Genomic DNA, 24,281 nt, shown 5'->3' on the forward strand with positions numbered 1-24,281 from the left:
GCTCCGCCGCCGGCCGGTGATAGTAAGTGTGTTTTATCCAAGATGGAGGACTGCTCGTGGTGTAAAGCCTAGCAGGAGCGCTTTCTTTCTCTCTCTCTCTTCACCCCCACGCCCGTGTCACTGCTCTCCTACAGCGCACGGCACGGACTTTACTCCCAGCGACCCGCCGCAGCTGGAAGAAGCGCGGTGTTCCCGACGCGGGGATCTTAGCTGCTCGGCGCTTTTTTTTCCGCAGCCATGAGCTCCGGGGAAGGAGGCGAGGAGGCGGCGAAGGACGCAGCCGATATAGCAGCCTTCTTCAAATCCGGTGAGCCGCAGACCTGAGAGCGACAGTGTATATATATATATTGTAGGGAATATATACATATATGTATATGTGTGAGTGTGTGCTTGTGCGTGTGCAGCGGCTCCACAGGCTCCCTGCTCGGCCTGTGCTCACACACACACACTGCACGGTTGTTATTTCGGGAACCCGGGTGGAATAACCTGAGCAGAGGGATTTTGCGGATGTGGAAGGAGAAGCAGTGATTAGCAGCTCTGGAGCCCTGACTAGCTAACTCATTCACCTGAGCTCTCTCCAGCTCACAGATCATAAACACTTTTATTAGAATATAATATACTAGAGACTGTTGTACTTTGTGCAGATCCATAATCAGTAGAATGATCAGGAATTGATAGCCCTAGCTAAGCTGCTTTACCTTAGCTAGCAGGACTACTAGCACTTTTAGCCTATTACCTAGTATGGGTGTGTGTGTGTGTAAGGGGGGGGACCTTTTAGCTGTCCTGCACCACTTTTTAATCCTTATTATTCCAGATCAGTTGTGGATTTCTATTATTTATTTATTTTTAATTCACGCCCTAGTGTGTTAGATAAACACGGCTGGTGTGTGTTTAAGTGTTTTATTTCATTACTCTGATTAATCCAACAACTAAACCTGTAAGCAAGCTACACCACAGCATTCACTGGCTCTGACTCTGGAGTGTTTAACGTTAGATGGTAATAATTTTGTGGAATATTCCAGAGTGTCAGGAATAAGGACGGATGAGGCAGCACTGGCTGTTTGCTAGCAATGTAAACAATGACCTGGCGTGGCAGCACCGCCGCCTCAGGGAGCTACAGCTAGCGTTAGCCGAGAGCAGTTAGCGCGTTAGCTAGCACAGGAGATGATAATAATAATAATAATAATAATTATTATTATTATTATTCAAGAATAAAGATGTGACAGGAGAGTGAGGAGTTGCGGTTATAGCCATAATTTAATCTTAGCTCAAATCTGGGAGCTCGTCTTTGACCCAAATATGTGTGTGTGTGTGAGTGTGTGTGTTTGTGTGGGGTTATGGGCGGTATCCATTTACAGCTAGCTGTCCTATTTAGGTTTTTTAAGATTTATTGTTTAGAACTGTGCTTCATATAATCATAATTTCATGTTATACACTGATAAGTAAAAACATTGTGTGTTAAGAGTTCATTTCGAAGCGTCTATCTGTCTGTCTGTGTATCTGTCTGTGTATCTGTGCATCTGTCTGCCTGCCTGTCTATCTGTGTATCTGTCTGTGTGCCTGTTTATCTACCTGTCTGTCTGTGCCTCTGTCTGTGTCTGTCAGTTTGTCAATCTACCTGTCTGTCTGTCTATTCACCTGTTTGTCTATATCTGTCTGCCTGTCAGCGCTTTCTTTGTCTGTCTGTCTTTCTGTCTGTCTGTCTTTCTATCTGTCTGTCTTTCTATCTGTCTGTCTTTCTATCTGTCTGTCTGCCTCTGTCTGTCTGTCTGCCTCTGTCGGTCAGTCAGTCTGTCTGTCTACCTGTGTCTGTCTGCGTGCCTGTTTATCTACCTGTCTGTCTGTGCCACTGTTTGTGTTTGTCAGTTTGTCTATCTCCCTGTCTGTTTGTTTGTCTGTCTACCTGTCTGTCTGTATCTATCTGTCTGTCTGCTTTTTTTTCTGTCTGTCTTTCTATCTGTCTACCTGTTTGCCTGTCTGTCTATCTGTCAATCTATCTGTCCGTCTATCTGTATAATATCTTTATCTATATATTTATCAGTCTGTGTGCATGCACACACACCCACACACACACACCTGTGTATAGTCTGTTAGTAATAATAGCGCTCTTATGGTATCTGTCTATAAATCTATCTACACACACGCACCTGTATAGTCTGTTAGTAATAATACTAATAGGTTATCTATTTCTCCATCTACACATGCGCACACAAACGCACGCATACACCCGTGTTTATAGCTGCTTAGTAGTAATAATAATTCTCTTATATCCTCTCTCTCTCTCTTTATATATAAACTATAAAAACCTGTGTATATATTTTATGTAATTGTTCTGGCTGTTTAAACATGTGCAAGAAGTAAATACACACCCATAATATTACTTAAACTTTTTTTTACTAAGTAAGCTTTAGCCTTTAGATATTTCTCTAATGAGAATCTTTCAGAAGTCCCACATTGACCAGGTTGTGAAATAAATCTAAACCTGTCTCTGGTGCAGTCCATCCTCATACTGACCGCCCGCCCCCTCACCTCTTTGAATATCACACATTCGTTCTGAGTTTTTATTTCTCGTCAAGCTGAGTCTTTTTCCCATCAGAAGAAAAGAACTTTTTATCATTAAACTCTGGGTGTTTGTTTACCTCTGGGTGTCTGTTTACCTCTTTCAGGCCACTTCTTGTGTATATTTACATGTACTTACACACTCCAGGGTGTGCTGCCATAGGAAAATAATCCACCCTGCGGTGGTGTGACGTGGCTTCGTACAAAGCAGAGTTACTTCAACCCAACGATGTGGATGGAACAGCACTCAGGAAGCGTTTTCCTGCTTTTATACCACAGAAATCAGCCAGCTGTTACACTTTAACTCGTTTAATAATTAACGAGCAGCGTGGACGTTATAATGTACGTTTAACGATGTGGAGAATGATCTGTAGGCCAGTTTAGGTTCAGTTGTCTTTTTTCCGTTAATCGCATGATTACTTATTACAGGTAATATGGTAATACATATGGTCTGGAATTTATGCCTACGAGTTTTTCAATAATTAGGACGATCTGATAATTATGATTTATACGTATTTCTGTATTTCACACTTTTCAAACTCATTCCCATAATTCATTGATTCTGTGAAACAGTCGACAGTTGCCATCGTTGAAAGCACTCTATAAAAGAAGAATGTTTTAATTCTTTTTAAAATAATTTTGAGTTGAGATGATAAATAAATGAATAAATAGATAAATAATATTGCTAAATAAAGATCTCTTTGTATAGGTGTCCAACATATAGGTCATAACTAATTTTTTTCCCTCTCTTATTCTACTAAAATTACTGCACTCGTGTAAATTAAATTTCATTTCTATTCCCGTCTGAAGTTTTTGTCCGAGCTGGCCTTACAGATAATTAATCAACACCTTCCTACTAGTCAGATCTGAACGCTCATCAGGGTGCACACACTTTTCTTGCAGCTTGTCTCTCTGTCTCACTTAGACACCGGATCAACAAAACATACCATGATTGAACCAAATCTACAAAAACACAATCATGAAAACAGATTTTTTTTCTTCTTCTCTGTGGTTGTGAATATAACCACATCAGGAAGTGCTGCAGCTCGACTGTTTCCACACAGAAAGACTTGTGTAATATTTCAAACCAATTCAAGTTCAAAAGTTTGCATCTCTCTCAATGCTGCATGGGTTTTTTAAAAATCAGGTCTGTTTAAAAACTGTAAGATTGCAATATTTTAAAGTGAAAGTGATGTTCGTCTGCACGCTTTCCATGACTTCTGATGGATAGATGAAGGTTTAATGTGTGCTTAGATTCAGATTGAACTATTTGAAGTATCAATGACTTTTCAATTAATTATCTGACTTCAAAGTTCAACCTTGTGGGTTTCAAGCTGTTATGAAGCGCTAACCTCGGTAACCTCGACAACACAGCTGCATTTTAACTAGGGGTGGGACTCTTTTACCATCTCACGATTCAATTCGATTCCGATTCTTGAGGCCACGATTCGATTCAAAAAGATTTTCGATTCAAAACGATTCGATTTTATTCATAATGAATTCTAATCGTGTTTCTGATCATGATCTACTCTCATCTGCTTTGCTATACAGAATGACAAACGGAGACATTAAAGTGTCTTTTTCACATTTATTAAGTTAAATTCTCAGGGAAGTGCCTTTTATCAAAAACATTGTCTGGTTCTCAATTGCTACTCATTAGTAGCTAGCTATAAAATAAGTTGGAACAAAAATAAAGTGCTTCTTCATAATACAAAATTGTTAAAAATAGATGCATTTCCCAGGAAAGTTGCAGTTTACCACAAATATCATGTAGAACACAACCGGAGAAGACATAAAAACATCTATATTTCTCAGTTAGATTCAGTAACTTAAAGAATAACAAGTTATGAAAATAAAGTGCATCATATGTTCGTGCCACTCTGGTCGTTTCGGTTAGGGCACTGGCGACCTTTCTTTTAGTCTCCTTGTAAAGCTGTGGCACAGCTGTTTCAGTGAAAAACTTGCGGGACGGTATGGCGTACCTCGGCTCCGCTGTCTGTAACGTGCAGACGAACCCCTCATTCTCCACCACACTGTAAGGCCTTAGGTCTTTGGCAATGAAGCAAGCGATAGGCCGAGTTATTTTTTTTGCTCTCTCGGAGTTGGCAGGGAGTTTCGTGAAGCACTGCAGTGTGCGTTGGTCTGCAGCTGGCGGCTGACTTTGCTCCGTGTCGCTGAGCTCCGGGTGATGCCTAGTAATATGAGCACGCGCATTTGTTGTGCTGCCGAAGTACTTGGTCCTCGTTTTGCAAAGCTTGCACACTGTATGTGTCATGTCCAGCGCAGTGCTTCCAGGCATTCGGTAAAAACCGAAATGACGCCAAACTTTAGCTTTAAGTGAAGACGGGGCTGATTGGATCTCCCTCTCATCCATATTTGCTTCCTTTGTTTTAGTGATTTGCCGTGCAGGCTTACGTTCAAAAACCGGCTGCGTGGTGTCATCAGTACAGACCAGTAGGCTAGTTACAAAAATGGAGGCGAACAGCCAGCTGATTTTATTTATTTATTAAATCGATTCTTGGCCATTTCAGATCGATTCTAAATCGTTGCAAATGAGAATCTAGATTTTTCTGTAAATAGATTTTTTGGCACACCCCTAATTTTAACGTTCGCTTCGTTTTCCTTACTAGCTATTCATCCATCTAGAAACCTCTGTAGTTCAACCAGGGACTGTAAAGGCCAATAGTGATTAACATTGTATTAATTTCCATTTGTACAACTGTTGTGGGACATCACAACCACTAAGCCACCGAGCTGGCAGCCATTCTTATTACATACTTGATGATAAAATTTCAGGTCATTGCAATTCCTCTCAGACAGACTGACAGGTAGACCAACAGATGCGCAGACCGGCAGACGCACAGACACAGGCAGACTAATAGACCAGACTGCTTATAATACTCTTCCACATTTGCCATCAGAGATCCGTCGCAGAACTGAATGCTTTTTCTAAAAGCATTAAACTTTATATGTTTACGAACATTTCACGTGCACACCCAGGTGTGTGGAGGGGCAGGACTGTTCCCTGATTGAGTGGGTGAGTATGTGAGAGGGAGGCGGAGGAGGGAGGAGGGCCCGAGTGAATCAATGTCCTGTGTGCAATTAAATAAGATTTTACTCATCGTGAATAACAAAAGAAGTGTCAAATGAGTATGTGAGGGTCAGCAGTGATACTGTGGCAGGTGACACGTTGTGGGAGTGTGTGGGGAAAATTGTGGATCGGGCCTCTCGATCTGTTTAAATAAAACTGAATTTGATGGGGAAACGTGCATCTGGTCATTATTAATGATTCATTGATTGTTTATTGTTCATGTGTTTCAGTATCGATTTGAGAACACTCCCATCCTAATATGAAGATAAAAAAAAATATTTTGGGGGGTCATGACCCCCACAGTCCAGTGTTAAAATGTTGATCCTTTTTTTTTTTTTTTTTTTTCAGTTTTAGTGCATGTCTCAGTAATGATTTATATGATGTTGTACTACACGGTTACTTTGACTCCTGCTCGTTAAGTACGCAGTAATATAAGCTCACAGCTTGGGCTCGCCATCACACGCTTCCTGTTGACCGGTGAATGAGTCCTATTGACTCTTGTTCTAGTGGAAAGAGTTAAAGGGGTGATTAGTTATACATAATAGCTTGTAGTGAGTGACTCAGACTAAGGGGAAATAAACGAGTATGTGATCATTCAGCACATCACGTCTGCGTTTTTAACTTAGAAGTAAGAAAGTGCTTGGCCTCGATGATCGTACACGAAACACATTATGAGTCCGGCTAGTTCTCAGACCTACTTGTTCACTGGAGAGGAATTTTAATTTATTTTTAAATGAAGTGCTAAGATTTGTTTTTAGCACAGGAGCATGATTTAAGATTAAGATTAAGATTCAGTTGTTTGTGACATGTTTGTTACAGCACAGTGAAATGTTTTTTCCTTTTTTCACACATCACCGTCAGGAAGCTGAGGTCAGAGCTTAAGGGTCGGCCAGGATACGGCACCCCTAAGGCAGATAGGGTCTTGTTTAACGGCTCAGATAGGGTCTTGTTTAACGGCTCCTTTTTCACCGTAGAGAACCAGGTCCTAGTTCATGTCTGGCGCTAGTGCTTTGGCTTTGTTTTTTCCTTGTGCTAGAAAGTCACATCATTGCATTACTGTATATGTCTGAATCCGCCACTACTTTCTCAGCAATGCTTGCGGTAAAAAATGTAATAAATCTTGCGGCAAGCGCAACAATAACATTGAAGTCCAGCATGGCTTTGCAAGACCGCTTCGAGATAATCTTTCAAATCATCTTTACTAGAAAGCATTTGTGCTTCCATTATCATTTTGAGTCCATTTATTTATTTTTCGTCAATCACAAAATTTTAGTTGATCGTGATAACCCCTTCCTCCCAACCCCTGACGTTTTTTTGTTCAAATCCAATAAAGTCTCTGTGCCATCATGAGAAAAGAACTGATTCACCGGCTCCAGAACCATCTTGGTGGAAAAGGTCAGCCTAGTGGTGCTGGGTCTCAAGCCCACGACCTTCTGATCGATAACCCGGAGCCTTAAGCTTTTGAGCCACCACTTCCCTATTCAGTCTAATATGCAGGCCTAAATTTGACTGAACTGTTAACTTGCGTAACTCAAGCTTTTTTTTTTTTTAACACACTTGCCCTTCTCACCAATTTGTTCACCAGGCAGGGTAAAGAATAACGAGACTGCGCTCTCATTAGTGAGTAACACGTCGAGTGAGTGGTCCAGTGGCTACTTTTACAGTAAAGTGCGAACCATCCTTCTAGTTTTATTAGCTCGAATTAAAAAAGCAAAGTGGAAGAAATTTAAAGTCTATAGAACATGACTGACTAGAGTAGGTAATTAACCAGTCATTTAAATGTACTTTAAATGACCTTTAATATGGTTATGACATGTAAATCGGTCCACTGTTGCATTGCTGCCGACGCAGAAATCGACAGCTATCAGCGTAATACACTCGAAGGAAAGCGCTGTCTGCTGTCTTCCACATACATGAGCTAGGAGATGTCGTCTAATTGGCTAGTTTCAGTGTGATTGACTAATCCCGCGGCGTCCATATTTACTACTTATAGCCGTTGTACGACTCCCATCTGCCATCTAAAGTGACAACGTTTTCCATGTCGCATTCTCTCTATCTTTCCCTCCACATCTCTGCTCAGTCTCACCGTTTCGCAGTTTATCACCGCTTTCTCTCTCTCTCTCTCTCTCTCTCTGTCTGTCTCTCTCATCGGTTCGTCTAGCTCTTCCAGACACTCTTTCAGCCCGTCTGTGTGACGGGGAAAGGTCAACCTGACCTACTTTGAGTCTGTGGCGGTGTACTCTGTGCCCCCTCGCGCAATGTCTTCTGGCACGCTATACGCTGTCGTTATTCTCGCGCAGACAGAAAGAAAGGAACCGAAAGACAGGGATCCGTTAAGGTCGCTTTCAGAAGAGAAGAGAACGGCACGCAGGGGGTTTTTGTATGGTAGACGCTTAACGGTCGGGTTAAATAGAGTTTTATTCTTGTTATTGCTTTGGTTAAATTCAGACCACAGAGGAAGAGGAACTGAAAGAGATGTGACGTGGCTCGGGTCTATAGAAATGTTTAAAGCTCAGCTAAACCCCGTGCTTTGATTCAGAGATTCACTTAAACACATTTTGGGGGGAAAACTGGCAGAGGAGGCTTTTATTTATTAGATTACAGCCGGAATCTGATTATAGAACTGGATTTGCCGCTTTCGCACCCTGACTGTATATACATACACTCTGCTATAATCCGCCATCGAGAGCGTGCACGCACAAACACACACGTATCCAGGTCTTTTGTTTCCAAAAGCACAGACAATGCAGGGTTGGAGAAATCAGTAACCCGAGCATGCGGGACGAGATGACTCCGAGCGTGGATTAACAGTTTCGTATTCGCAGACGAGCACATTTATGCAGCCATAATTGTAAAAGAGCCACTTTATTTTATATTTGTAGAGAAGCTGAGTTATTCGTTTCTTAGTTCTAAGGTTCACTGAAACAGAACGAGAACACTCTTACTTCCTGTTTACTCCTACTCGTGTGTGTGTCTGTACGTCACTGCTGTGGCTCTAGGACGACCTTTCTAATCCCTGTAAACTGCCGCACACGTCAGCCGAGGTGTGGTCTGGATAAAACTGGAAGGTTTTTTTTTTTTTTTTTTTTTTTTAAACATAGTGGATTTAGTCACAGTCAAAAGTTTAGACACACCTTCCAATTCCATGGTCTTTTCTGTGATCTCCTTAATATAATTTTTTTTTTTTTTTTTTAATATGCAATAATCTCCTTTGAACAGTTGATATTGAGATGTATCTGCTCTGTCTTATGCTTTGTAAAGCTTCATAACGGCTTTAATCTAAGGTGCTGGTTGTTAATTGGTGATTTCTGAGGCTGGTGACTCTAAATGAACTTCTCCTCTACAGCAGAGGTAATGTCTTAAAAGTCTTGCTTTTCCTGGGAAGGTCTTCATTGAAGACAGTTTCATTATGGGTTTTGCAAATGCACTTGACAAAATACTGTTCTTGCAAGAAATATTCCAGAACAGCTGACCTTCATATTTAAAAAATAACAACTGACTGTTGTTAGTGTTTTTGCCGCCATATGTGTTACATAGTTTTTGAGGGAAAACAAAATTCCAGCATTGATGTAAAAAAAAAAAATAAAAAAAAAAAAAAAATCCAAACTTGTGTTCAAACCTTTGACTGGTACTGTGTATCTATGACGTACAGCTAGGTGGAAACTGTGTTTAATAGGGACAGGAATCACCAGGGACGACCCGATACGATCTCATCACGATACCTGATTAGTATTGTGTTTCACATTAAAAAAAATATATTGTGTTCCGTGTCAATATTTTTGTTTTAGTTTTTTTGTTTGGATTCTGTTTTAGATTTTTTTTGTCGATGTTGCATGTATTTTTTATATATTTTTTTAGATTAAATTTTTTTTTATAAAATTTTTTTAGATTAAAAAAAATTTTTTTTACATTTTTTGTCAATGTTGCATGTCTTTTTTTTCAATTTTTCTTTAGATTTTCTTTTAAATTTTTCTTAGATTTAATAGACAATTTCTTATTTTTTTTTTAGATTTTCTTTTTAGATTTTCTTTAGATTTTCTTTTTTACAAATACTGTGTTCTGAGTCTATATTTTAGTTTTTATATTTTATAATTGTTTTATATTTTATATTGTTTGATTTATATTAGTGCGTGTGTGTATTGCAGCGCTTTCACTGAGAGAACAAAAACTATTGAGTTGACCTGTGACATGTTGAATCCTGTTTGAATTCAGTCCATGCTGCTGTTTCCAGCTGTTTGCATGGGTTTGTATAGTGCAGGACTTTCCTGAATCAGTCAGGTAAACTAGAGTGAAAACGAGTCAGGGAGATTTGATTCAAAGCGGTCATGAATCTCCAGATAATATATAAGATGTAAGAAATGTTTTGTCTGTGACCCGATTAAGGGGGCAGATTTAGTGTTCGGTATCCGCTTGCATTTGAGTTGGCAGCGCAGACGCACAGCTCTGTTAAGGTCCACAGAGTCTCACTTGGGTTCAAGTCTGGACTTTCCAAAACTGGGGTGATTCAGATCATTATCCTGTTGCATTACACAATTTTATGGAGTTCATGGTCGACTCACCCAGGTCACGTGGCTCCAAAAAGAAGCCCAAATCATCACCATGTTTATCATGGTGGTAAAATTCCATCTTTAAATACAACGGTTAAACTTTGTAGTTAATCCATGGTTTACATGTCTGTTATACCACTAGGAATTCTATCATCAATATTATTATTATTATTATTATTATTTTTATTTTTTTTGCTATCAGGGTGTGTGTGTGTGTGTGTGTTTGCTTAGCCAACTGTTGCACCGTTTTCATCACCATCATGCTCGCCGTCTCATGGATGGTTAACTAAGCCAAGCAGAGTCGAGTCTCTGTGACTCAGCACAGTCGCATCATATGTATAGTTGCATTGCATTCGGGGTCTTTTTTTCGATTTTACTCTGGATTTTTCATTAATGTGACCTTTATATGGAGCTGAGGTGGTTTGTTTTAAAGGGGTCACCCAGTCCCATTTTTCATTAAATGTTAATATGATCTTTAGGGTCCTAATGAAAAATTTGTAATATACTTTAATTAAAAATTCTTAATGGTTGTGTAAAAAAACACTACTTTTAACTGGTAAAAACAAGCTCTGTTCTCAGCAACCTGTTTCAGTACATGGTCCTTTAAATGCTTATGATCTCTGCTGAGCCCGCCTCCCAGTTCTGTGGGGCGTGTCTTCACAACACACATGGGGTATAGCCACGGGAGTGTAGTCCAGTGCGGGCAATGCTTTGTGGGTAATGCAGTCCAAAGTGCGAAAACCCTGGAATATAGAGCCTGAGCCTGTTTTCTTAAGTAAGTTTTGGTTTGATTTAAGTACAGAACCCACCCGGAAGTTTGGGCATGAATTAACGGGCTGTTACGCTGCCGCGAGCAACAACAACAAAAGCGGAGAAGCTTACTGAGAGAGATACGAACGCGATGTGTTTACTGATGTGTTTACATGACTTCTTAATCATTGACAGACATCGTTATTAACTATCTAGTGTTACAAAGGTAAGCATAATATAGTTTGCAACTAGACAATCACCTTAATGCATTGTTTATTATAAACGTGTGATTAGGAATTATATAGGGACGGATGTACATAGAGAAGACGACATAACCATGTTCTATGAGAGTGTAAGTTACCTAACACTCCGCATTCATCGTGATTATTAGAAAAGGCAATCTGCAAAGATTCATAGAAAAAGAAATTACACTCACCGAGCCTGGTAAAGATGAAACAGGAACACAAAGCGTTAGTACAGATCCATTTTTTAGGAGCAGCTTCCTAGCAAAACCTGCTTTATATTGACCCGCGTTTATAAAACAGTCTGGTGAAAAATTATTAGCGCAAACATGAACGCATTTAGGTAGATCGGCCGCGGGGACGTTAGCTTCAAAAACAAAATTCAGCCACTGCGTCCTCAGCGGCTCAGATGTCTGTAGTGAATGACGACTGCTGTGTTCACTATTACACCCAACAACTGTACACCACACTCGCTTAGGCGGCATCTTGCTCCAACATTGAAAAACAATGGCCGATAGCTCCTTCTCACTCGGGGCGGGTCTTTGCTAAAACACCAGTGTCAATCAACTATAGTAGAAGCGGCCTCTGTCGGTGTGGCGTCACATCGACAGGCATTTAAGATTGGCCTGATTTCAGAAGGGGCATCTTATTTTAATAAATGAGAAGAAAATCACTGGGTGGCTCTTTATCACTGTAGAGTGGTTGTGTACGCAGTTTCCTAACACACATTTCAGTCCAAACAGCTTAAAAAAGTGCATGTAGGACCGTATGACCCCTTTAAGAAGAAATGTACCTTCTGTTAAAGATTTCCTCTGTCCCGCTGTGACATCACTATGACGGACTCTGATCATGGGACAACCATTTTAAAAATCTTAAAATATTTAATTTCCTTAAGATTATTATTATTTTTGTTTCTTTAAAGTGCTTCATTTTTAAATGTGGCGTTCAGTTGATGTCCCACTTCTCCGAGCGCTCGGGGTCAAGCGCTCAGATTCCCATTCCGCCACATTCTTCTTCTCACTCACTCACTCTTTTGTTTTTATTTTTTGCTTTATAATTTGCTCAGTGATGGCAGTCCTAAATGCATCCCTTCACATTATTCTACTTTTATTTTGCTTCTGCTCAGTATTGGTGTCTTCTTCTTTTATTGTGGGGGGAAACGAGTCTGTCTCAACAAGAAATGTGGACTAACCTGCTCCCTGTAAATGATTAACGCCTCCTAAAAGTGTTTTAATGAGCCGTCTTTCCTTGTCAAGTTACCAGATGGATCAACAGCAGTGGGGTCGATCCCCGGCAGCAACGACACTGCAGTTTTACCCAGGAACAAAGCACGACTTGCGTTTTTGTCAGAAATCCATCGAGTGCGAGTGGAAATATGGCGTGGTGCTGCCTCTCATCTTCTGAATCAATAGATCAATCTTCTACAGACCCCGTCTGTGTGCACGTGATAAATCACGCAGGATACAGCGCACGCCTCTAATATAAAAAAAAACAAAACGAAAAACAAAACACAAAAACCAAAACAAAACTCTACGACAATGGAGCCAAACTGAATTTCTGCTCCACCCTGAACCTTTGTGATGGGCTGGGACACACTGTTTGTGTATCGGCGTGTTGATCGCAGTGTTCATTCACATTTGGCTGAACTGGTGCTGATACTTTCTGCTGGGTTTTAACGTGCTGCGTTACGTCCAGCTGCTGGGTCAAATGGGGAGTGTGTAAATGATTATCACTGATAGACAGGCTGTGATTTCCCTTTGTGTGTGCGTGTGTGTGTGTGTGTACACACCATGCAATGTGATAAAGCACAATAGAAGTTTATAACTCCAGGTGTGAGATTCACTGATATGCTCAAAATCCTTTGTTCTTTTTGTAAAGCTTTAGTACCTTTAGTATCCCTCTATAAAAATGGAGGACTTTATTAATTCCAATTAAAGGTTGTAAATGTTTTGTCCCTTTAGTTTCCCTGTGTAAAGCTTTAGTACTTTTTGTTTAACTTGTTTAACTTTACCTTTACTATACCTGTACAGTATACTCTTTAGTACTTATAGTATTCTTATATAATCCTTAGTACCTTTACTTCCCCTAGTACCTTTTGTATAATTTTGAGTACCTTTAGTATTCTTATGTAAAGCTCTAGTCCCTTCTGTTACCCCTATATAATCTTTTGGTATCTTCAGTTTTCCATACCCTCAGTAAACTTGTATACTTTATAGTACCTTTAGTACCATTATATAGTCTTTAATGCCTTTTATAGTCCTATGTAAAGCTTTAGTACCTTTTACGATCCTTACATAACCTTTATTATCTTAAGTTTCCCTATGTAAAGCATTAATATCTTAGTACCATTATATAATCTTTACTTTCCCTATTTAAAGTTTTAGTACTTGTAGTATCTTATATAATCTTTAGTTCCTTTAGTTTCCCTGTGTAAAGCTGTATTACCATTGTATAATTTTAGTACCTTTAGTATCCCTATATAATCTTTAGTACCTATAATTTCCCTATGTGAAGCTTTAGTACTTTTAGTATTATTATATAATCTTTAGTACCTTTAGTAACTCCATGTAAAGCTTAAGTACGTTTACATAATTTTAGTACCTTCAGGATCCTTATATAATCTTTAGTAACTTTAGTTTCCCCATGTAAAGCTTGAGTACCTTTTTAAGTTTCTTTGTGTAAAGCTTTAGTACCTTCCAGTATTATTGTGTAAAATTTAGTACCTCTATTATAAAGCTGTAATACTCCTATACAAAGCATTAGTATCTTTAACTTTCCATATGTAAAGCTTTAGTACTTTAAGCTCTAGTACCTTAAGTATTCCTATATAATCTTCAGTACCTTAAGTTTCCCTATGTAAAGTGAGAAGAACCGCTCTCAAAGCCACGTTAAAGTTTTCCATTTTTGTTGTTATGCTTGTTGCTAGCTTTTTTTTCCTTTACTTTTTTGCCTTTAGCCTTGGTGGGAAAGTAGAAACGTACACTGACGTATGCAGTGACGTGATGACGTGACTCTCAAGCCCATGGAAAAACAAAGTGGCTCTGAACCGGCACTAGCACCAGACATAAACTAGCACTTTGACTTTGGTGGGAATGGGATATCGACACTCAGATCCTCTTTTACAGATGTTTTTGTTACAAAAGTCTCCTTACAGTAAGACATTTTACTGTTTAGATGTTGGTAGTTGAAATAGTTTTATAATACGTGTTTATTGTTAGGTTGTTGGTTTAGGTTGTTGTGGGTAATGTTTGAGACTTGACGCAGAGTGACCAGATGTGACCAGATGTCCTGCACTGTGGTGTGACTGGATGTTTAAAGCAAAGCGTACAAAAACTGTAGTAAGTTTTTAGAAGAAATGGTGGAGACAGTCTTGTCAGATGGCCAAGCATTTTACTAAAATCACATCCAACGATCCCTGCATTTACCTTGCAAATGTTCTGTGACTCGGACCGTCCGCGCTCTCCTAAGCTTTTTTGCGGTGCTGCGATCAGTGTGAAGCTCGAACATTTCTATGAAAGCAAGACTTGATTAGCGTGCCTTTAAAATAAATTTTACCTTAAAAAGTTTTAAATCCTGTTTTTGATTTATCGTGTGTTTGCTTTGACCCCTTTGTCTCGGTGTCATGAAGACATCCTGCCCGAAGACATTCTGAATGTAAGCTTGTCAGAATGATGACCAATGGGATAAAGACTGTAATCGTGCACACTAAACGGGTTGCTTCGTTATCCTGAGCAGGTATTGTGAGGAGAACGTGATGGCAACACCGCGAAAAGGTGGAATGAAGGTGACTTGAACCACATCATCTCTGGAGCGAAAGTGTCACTTGAAAGTCAGCATTTTTTTATTTATTTATTTTCCTTAATAATAGGAGATGGGAAAGCTCATTATATGGAGGAAAAAAAAAGATTTGTTATTTTAGAGAAAAAGTTGCATAAACTTGACATCACTATATAATTATTCCTCTCAATGTGTTTTCTTCAGAGTTGATGTGATGCATGTCTTTTTTTTTTCCCTTTCCCTTGCTTGTTACTTTTCATGATAAATGATTTCATCAGCCTGAACCTTTAGACAGGAAAATGAGCGTTTACATCATTTCAGGTTTAAGGAGAGTGGAGTAGGCGTAATGCTGCAGAGGAATATTACCAACCATTATACCAGGACCCGATGAATTGTTTCCGTGTACAGTCGACCCCCCCGCGGAGTCGCTTCCTTCGTTGTTAGCTGTTTTTTTTTTTTTTTTTTTACTTAGAACCAAACTAATAATTGTCGCAGAAAACGCAAACGTCCTCCGCGATTTGTTTTTAAATGTTCTTTTTTTTCATGGCAATATATAATTTTCAGTGACTATTAATAACAATATAATTTACAATTTTTTTGTAGCATAAATGTTAATGTAAATTCAGCTAAATTTCCATATAAAATATAATACTGTATACCTTTTTTAGTAATGTAGAGGAAAACGCTTCTTGGTAGAGTGAATTATTAACGTATTTACTCTACTGTACTTATAACCAAAGAAAACCACAGCACATAAATAAAACGGGCTTACGTAAAGTCCGGTACGTATACGGTATTTTACATTTTAGCACTTTGGGAGACACAGCAGTACAGTACTGTACGGTATACGGGTTTACCTTTACATACATTTTTTTTTTAAGTAATTTGAAAGTAATAAGTTTGAAATTAAATTAAAGTGTTTTGGGAGCAGATCTGGGAGCATTTTTGGGGTTTAATCCCATAAAAATAGGCATGACCACGTCCAAAATTTATGGTTTTTCACAATTTGTGCGTTCTCTAGAAACGTAATTCGGTGTTTGACTGTAAACTGCAAATCAGCTCTCTCGTGTCCACATGGCCGATAACAGGACTCTCTCTCGTCTATGCTGCTACTCACAAAAATGTTTTGTATTTATTTATTAATTTTTTTTTAATTTATCTATCATGTTATTAACTTGCATTACCTTTACTCACTATCTCAGTATATCACAGTTTATGGCATTGTATCATGTTGTCGCTCCTGCTTGCACTTTGTTGTCTCTTTACCTTTTGTGTAGTAATGTCTTTTTATGTATTTTTAAGTATTTTACAATAGTTTTTGATCATTTAAGGTGTAAATTTGATTTGTCTTAAATTGTCAGCTAATTAGGTGTCCTAGTTAGCTAGATAGTTTCTGTTAATTTTTTACTTAACTTAAGTTACTACTTGACTTGAATTCCCTGTTAATGCTGCTCAGTGCTGAGCAAATCACAAAAAAACCCTGTGTATTCAGATAGTTGTCACTATTAAAATAATTAATAAATGTTCATTATTAATGTTCCATCTTTATTAAAGTTGCCTAATCGTACCACATTTTAACAAGTTCAAGATCTGTTAATATTATTACAGCAGAAACACCCCTCTTGCCTTTTACGAAATATCTTCTGTTTCACCGTGTGTAGCTTTTTAAATGCTAATGCAAGACCCCCATATATATATATATATATATATATATATATATATATATATAAAATTAAGCAGCAGTTATCCTTATTTGGTCCGCCATAATTATCATTTCTAAAGAAACTTGGCAAATAATTTAGTCCTACCACGCGGGATGAAAATGTGTGAATAGTTCAGAGTGTGCCACCTGAAGGATTATAAAGAAACAGTTTTTAAACGCGTTTTACCTCCTTAGCACGCAGTGTTTTAAAGACTGGTGTAAAAGTGTGTAATGAGTGGGTCTGAGACTAATTCGAGCTGATCGGAGGCTATTATTATTTCGTGGGATTATTGTAACGGACATGAATAACGCTGCTCAAACGACAACTCATCTGGATGGACGAGTGACGATATTTTCCGTATCATCATCACATGCTTGTTTAGGTTAAGGCTTGAAGGATTAGTGTGTAACTGTGTAAACGTTTTTTCCCCCTAACCTGAGTCATGCCTCCTCCTCATCCTCCTCCTTCTTCTTCTTCTAAGCAGATGGATATACATGTGGGCTTACCTACTTATTCATAGTCTCTTATGAAAACCCCAGTTGTGTGTGAGATCGACTGAGTGTATGTGTGTGTGAACTGCTGTTAACCTTCTTTAAGTGCTGTTTTATGAGGTCCTTATTTACATAACTGAACCAGGAGTTTTTATTTTTTTACCTTCTTTCCTTTCGAGTGTTGAAAAGCTCGAGCTCCTTCATGCACATCTCAGACAAAGACAATTGAAACCCGGGATAGATGCTTGCAAACGGCTGATGATTAACTTCCAGGAATCCTACAAGTCGGAGCAAGTGTTAAAAACGCGGATCAGTGTTCTCACACACACACACACACACACACACACACACACACACACACACACTGAGAATTCTCTCGGTTCTTAACGTGTGGACTTCATCTGACTTTGATTTTGCTGAGGCTTAAGCCTCTTCTTTGTCGAGGTGATGTTGGATAGAGTGAACTGACAGACAGGTCAAAAAAAAAAAGAAATGTGGGTAAGAAATGAAGGGAGTGGAAATAGATCAGAGAAATGGAGCAGGGGGATGGGGAGACTCGTTTGCGTGTCCTTTGCTTGCTATCTCTCCCCTCTGCCTCTGTGTGACCTGGTTTTGTTTGACTCTTTATAAGCGAGAGAGAGAGATACAGCACCAGCCGGCCCTCTCCGTTTCCTCTAGTCTTTTCTATCTTGCTTCTGAATGCATACGCGTTCTTAGATCGCATTCAAACCCCCTTTTTTAATATCCTGGTGTGCTCTCGAACCGTGGTTTCCAGAAACCTGGGTGACTTTTGGCCTCGAGAGCAAGTAAGTACTAGAAAATGGCACTAATAATGCACCCTTGGGGCAGGCTTTATGGTGCCCTGTTATTAGGGAAAGAGCAGACCTGTGGTTGGCCTCAGTGACCTGATGGCTTCACATCATTGATCAAGAGGAAGTTACGCTGCAGAGGTCTTCTTACAAACATAAACTACAGGTAATTTGGAAACACCAGTCTTCCTACAAAAAGTTTTTTTTTTGGCTATTGGGAAATCCTGGAATACTCAGAGGAATCCCATGAAGAACTAGGAGAACATGCAAATTCCATACACACGCAGACTGGAGGCGGGATTCGAACCCCCAACCCTGTAGGTACGAGGCAACAGAGCTGACCATGCAGACTAATTGCACAGAATCAGTGTTAAGACTAATTAACATGTGCAAACAAAAGGCCTAGGTATGTTTGTGTGACCGAATTATTTCTTTAGAAAAATATTGAAAGAAGGATGTTTCAGTGGAAACCATTTGGATGTCAGAAAGGTGTGTGCACCACTGCAAGCTTATTTCCCCATGCAAAGCCTAAGACAAATAGGTATTCTTTTTCCAAAAGGCAACTTTTCAGGTTGGTTTCAGTTTCTTTTTTTGTGGTTTCTTGCGGATGAAACCTGGTCAGTGATATTAATTGTACTATTTTGTCTCTCACAAGAAATTCACCTGTTGTGTCAAATCAGTTCAACAAAAGTATAGCCCTGTGCAAAGGTCTGAGGCCACCGCTCATTTTTTCATATTAAATTTAATTACAGGTTGTCCCCGACTTATGATAAAGTTCCGTTCCAGGAGTATGTTCGTATGTCCAGGTTTGTTTGTAAGTCCGACAAAGTGAGTCTTGTACACCTTTGAGACGAATATACAATGTAAAGTATAAAAAACACAGGTTTATAATAAGGTTCCGCATTATAATTTTGCTGCAAGACTGTGCTCTTAAATCTCCAGGGGAATGCTGGAAATGCTGGTGATGCAGTGTCCTCGTTTAAAGGTTGCCTGGGAAGACGTCAGGAGAATGGACACCACTACATGGTGTTTACTGCGCGCTTAAACTGACGCCTTTTTATTTGCCTAAAGCGGTTTAAAAACTGGTTATGTAACAACCTCAGCAGCAACTGCATTTCCCATCTCGTCTGTCCCAAAAATACATTCCTTTGAAAATGAGAGGCAAAAAAATGTCCTTGCGGAAGCCTGGAGAAGTATACCTCAAGACTACATAAAAAAAAAAAATTACAATAAACTCTGGCTCTTTGAGATCAAAATATGGAGAAATGAGGGGTTCAAGACTTTTGCACAAACCAAGTAGATGCACACTGCCACCTGCTGATTTGGAGAGTGTAAATACGCACGTGCACCCGAGTACAGAAAACAAAAACAATGTGAACGCTGGCCGCGGGGGAGAGTGGGGGCGAAGCAATTGTGTTCCCGGTACAAATCAATCGTGAATGAATCACAAAACCTCCATTTATATAACTAACTGCACCGGCATGTTTTTTTCTTTCTTTTCCCGTTTATGTTTTGTTGAGTCGCCGTTTTTTTTCCTGCACTTTTTTGCTTTGCCTTTGTACGTATTTAATTATTTAATACACGAGAAGAAGCCAGGAACAGAGCCCTACCCTTTCATCATGTCTAGGCCGTGCCGTGCTCGAATAATACAGTGACTCATCTTTTTTTTTATACAGAGGCTTGAGATAATTATTATCCCAAAGATAAACGCTGCTGTTTTTTTTTCTTTTAAATTGGTTCTGAAAGTAAAGTAGGACATCTTGTAAAATTATAGAGCCATCTGACTTCCTGCTGGGCCGATTCCATAGAGACCACGTTAAACTTTATCTGTTCTGACCTCTCTTTGTCAGGCTTTCTGTCAGATGATTATTTTTTTCAATCTTTCTCAGACAGGTTGTTATTGTTGTCGTTGTAGTAGCTTACCTCGACCTTTAACCTTAGTGCTTCCTTATTACGCGACTCGAATCTACGTCGGTGTTGTAGTAACTATGACACGTCGAAGCGGAGCTCCCCAGGCTGTTGGGTGGTGCTGTGTAAAAATCTTGTTTTAAATAGTTCAGTGAACTTTATTCATGGCGAGTTCAGTGTTTATGTAAACGGTGTTTGTGGAAAAGAATAGCGAGCGGCACCGAGAGACAACTGGGTGGTGACTACAGGATGTTTCTTATTGTTTTGACAGCAGCAGATCATTAACGTACGTGTGCATGAGGGTAGCTACACAGATCAGCCATAACATTAAAACCGTGGGCTTCGTAAGATCTCTGGAGGTGTTTGTTGTGAGGTGGAGTATCCGTGGATCGGAATAGTTTCTCCGTCACATCCTATTGATCTGTGATTAAGATCTGAGGACAAGTCAAGAGTTTCTCAAACCTTTCCTTTGGAAACAAACCCAGATTTTATTGACAATTGTTTGCGTTGTTGCTTACCTTGTAGTAAAAGTTTGCAGTGTGATGGCCAGGCGTCCACATACTTTTGAAAATTTACTGTTGCTTAATCCGAATAATTTACTTCACTAGCTATCTCTCTTTTAATTTTACAGTGATATGAAAAAGTATATGCCCCCTCTTGATTTTTATTATTTATCTATTTATTTTTTGCATACTTTTTTGTTTCAGATCATCAAACTAATTTTAATATTACACAACGATAACTAGAGTAAATAATACTAAAAAAAATGCAGTTTTCAAATGATAATGATTTTATTTATTGGATGGGTTTTGGAGCACGAGCGGCCTTAGCATCTCAATCAGATTAAAGACTTTGAGGTGAAATCTTTGACTAGGCCACTCCAAAACCTTAATTTTATTTTTATTGATTCATTTATTTATTTATTTATTTATTTAAATGTTTTTTTGAGGTGGATAGCAGTTACATTTTCACGTAGGCCCAGAAAGGTTTGAAAAACGTTTTTTCTTTTAGATTTTTTTAGATTATCAAACCAATTTTAATATTACATGAAGATAATCGTAGTTCTTGAATTTCCCTAGATCGTGGCATGATGTGTTGCTTTTTAAGATCTTTTAGCGCGCTTGACTTTCTCACACAGGTTCTATTTAAGGAATTTCCTGATTCAACAGATCTGGCAGTAATCATCAGGCCTGGGTGTGGCAAGTGAGATTCAATTCAGCTTCCTAAACATCACAGTTCGTACATGATTTACCAAGGGGTAGGATTACTTTTTTACAGGTTTGGACAGCTTTTAAATGAAATCAACATTTGAAACTGACATTTTGTATTTAATTTGGTTATCTTCGTGTGACGTTTAAGAGTGAAATTTATTTATACATATAATAAAACTGTAAAGTCGGCGTGTCTGTTGATTAAAGATAAGTGCGGAAAAATTCATTCATGTGGAATCAGGATTTTTTTTGGAAGTTTTGTTTGTCTGTCTTTGTTTTTTTTTGTGCACGCATCACATTAAAACTACATTAAAACAAATTTTAATGTGTTTTTCAAGGCTGAGCTTGAGTTGACATATAGGCTTTGTTTCGGCCCACGGGAAGAGAAGATATGCTACTTTAAATTGAATTTTAAATAGAAAACGCTCTTATACAAAAAAAATATTTTTTTTTAAATCGACATTGTAAAAAAAATTTTATTATTAAATCTCAAAATTTAACATTTGGTGTAAACATTAATTTTTTTAATACGCGGTGATGGGTGTGCGATTGAAATCTACACAATCTCGCACTTTCATTCCATGCATTTTATGGTAACGCATTAAAAATGTGGTTATTCCAAAATTTAACAGATGGTGCTGTACATTTTCTAATAACACGCTTATGTGTGCAATTTAATTTCAAAGTCGCGGGCACATCTTGTATGAAATTAATAAATAAATAAATCAGGGGAAGGGGACAAAAACTTCTTCACAGCACTGTACAATTTCTTTGAGATTAATAAAGTGGAGTCATGCACACATGTCCATCTACTGCTGCAATATTTGGTTTCCACTTTGCTTCCATAAAAAAAAAAGAAAAGATCAAATGGGAAGCAGGAGGTTAATTTTGGCCTGGTTGAAGCAGGTCATTATTTTTTTCCTCTCTCCCTCTCTCTCTCTCTCTCATGCTCTCTTCCTGAAACGAATGAGTAGCCGTGGATGAGGCAGACTGAAAGCACGTAGCAATCAAGCGGCCCCTCTTTCCCCTCCCTGTGATTCATCTGTGAATGTTCAGCCCATCGCAGCGCTCATCACAGGGCACAGATCACTGCTCGGGGTCTCCTCATAAAGCATGCGCTCGCTTTAGTGCGCTCACCGACTGAATGGGAGGGATTGTTGTTTATTACAGGGGAAACACATGGGCCCCGACATGACCACGTGCTGTTGACTCACTGGGTTTAGTGTGGCACTGTTTTTTTTTTTTTTTTTTCCCCTACTTTTTTGTTTCTGTCCTGATCTGGCTGACAGCACAGGGGCTTTTGGAGGAGGCTCAAACTTTTACATGGGTGAGTGTGTGTTTGTGAGTGGGAGACACTCATATCCTGCTTGGTCACAGTTCCAAATAAATATACGATTCAACCTTGTCTGATTAGTGTATCTATAGTGACTCGCCAAAAATCCCGGGCCCGTATTCACAAAGCTTCTTAGGATTCTTTCAGAGAGCTCCTAAATTATCCTAAGCTGGGAGTCCTAGACTAAAAGTGTTTTAGGAAACTTCTCAAAGCAACTCTGAGTGGGGAAAGTCCAAAAACCTTTATCTTAGTGAGGAGGTGTGCTCGACCTCTTTGCTAGGGATAATGCAGCAATACAAAGAAAAACTCTGCAAAAATTTTTCGAAAAATATAGTGAAAATAGAATATATGATAATAGAATAGACAGTGAAATTTCCACACAGTAGTTAATATGTTAAAGATCTTACAGTTATTTGTCATAATAGTTTTATTCCTTGTAATCAAGATATAACTTGTGTCCACGTCTGCTCTCTAGCATGACCGTACTTTGTTTTTGTTTTTTTTTTCATAAAAAAATACAAATACTAGTCAACCTACAGTGACACTGTACTTCTGCTCCGACAGCGATGTCGTTATACGTTAACGTTAATGCACGCTGCCTGGATATTTCTGAAAGTTCAGATTATCGAGCTGCGTCAAGCAAAGAAAACAACTGAGGAGATTTGAAAGTGCTGGAACTGATTTAGGAATCCTTCAACATATTATCAAATCCTGGAACGTCAACTTCGTGAAACAAATGTGATTGTGTGGGGGGATAAATGGACTTCGCTTAAACATTTGGTGACATTGCATTTAAAAAAAATAAATAAATCGACAGTAAAAACTATAGGGATGTTTACTAGTGAAAGTAAAAGCCTTTCCTCTTATTTGCTAAAGATCATAAAGACTGGACTTTCGTTTGTGTATATTTTGCTTATGTGAGTATGGATGCGTGTGTGATGGTGAATGGTGATAGGATTGATAAATTTTTTTTTTTAAGGAAGCATAAGTGCAAGAGTCATGGTCGATCATAGATGAGTTTACTCAAACCGAAATCAATTATGGAACCGACTCCCATCGAGCTCTGCCTAGTGATTTATTGATCCTGGTTTGAACTTTGACCTACATCAGGATCTGATTGTATTTAATGTTTTATTTTTTTTTTAATGCAGTGAATATCAAACAGATCTTTTTTTTATTTATTTGTTTTGCAATAATATAATTATTCTCAGCAGGCTTTTAGAGAGAGAAAGAGACAAAATAAATTGTTAAAGTTAAAACATGTGATTTACAAAACTGTGTGATTCAATCGATCTTTTGTTGATGGATTTGATTCGTTTCTCACACGTACAATTGTTTAGATAAAGTTAGGAACATAAAATGATAAAACCGACACTTTTGTTTGCAACTCGCTTGAAAAATACTCTCGTTTTTCTCTCGTTCTAGTATTGCTACTTCTTCTTTTGAATTTTTAAGCAAATAATGTATTACCGCCACCTACTGGAGTGAAGCGTGGAATAGCGAGACGGAGAGGAAAGAGATTATTGCTTTGTATGAGACATATATTTTGAACTGAAGGATATACAGTTCAAGACAAATCAAGAACACATTAATATAAATAAACATTAATGCTGTTGAATCAAATAAAAATAAAAAAGCCTTAGTGCTCGAAAATTGAATCGATAGTCTCTGTGTCACAGTTCTGTGAACCGATTCCTAGATGTAAGATTTGTGTCCCTTCCCCGTGGTATAATAGGAACTTTCCAGCTCTGAGGTGTGAGTGTGTTAGTCTGCTGGCCCACCGAGGTTCAGCGAAGTGTTGTTTCTCTAAAGCTCAGCACGCATCTAATACTGTACTAGGACCAAGCAGGAATGCATCTG

At 38.7% G+C, this 24,281-nt stretch overlaps 1 protein-coding gene across 5 annotated transcripts in view; it reads left to right on the forward strand.

Moving 5' to 3' along the window:
• trioa (trio Rho guanine nucleotide exchange factor a) overlaps positions 1-24,281 on the forward strand; it is a 138,107-nt gene continuing 113,826 nt past the window's right edge. For all 5 annotated transcript variants that reach the window (XM_053492917.1, XM_053492919.1, XM_053492920.1 and 2 more), the window contains exon 1: positions 1-307. In XM_053492917.1, coding sequence (XP_053348892.1) covers positions 238-307 — 70 coding nt within the window. In that variant the 5' untranslated portion in view covers positions 1-237. The remainder of the gene's footprint in view (positions 308-24,281) is intronic.

This window comes from Clarias gariepinus, chromosome 3 (assembly GCF_024256425.1).
Source record: "Clarias gariepinus isolate MV-2021 ecotype Netherlands chromosome 3, CGAR_prim_01v2, whole genome shotgun sequence".
NCBI lineage: Eukaryota > Metazoa > Chordata > Actinopteri > Siluriformes > Clariidae > Clarias > Clarias gariepinus.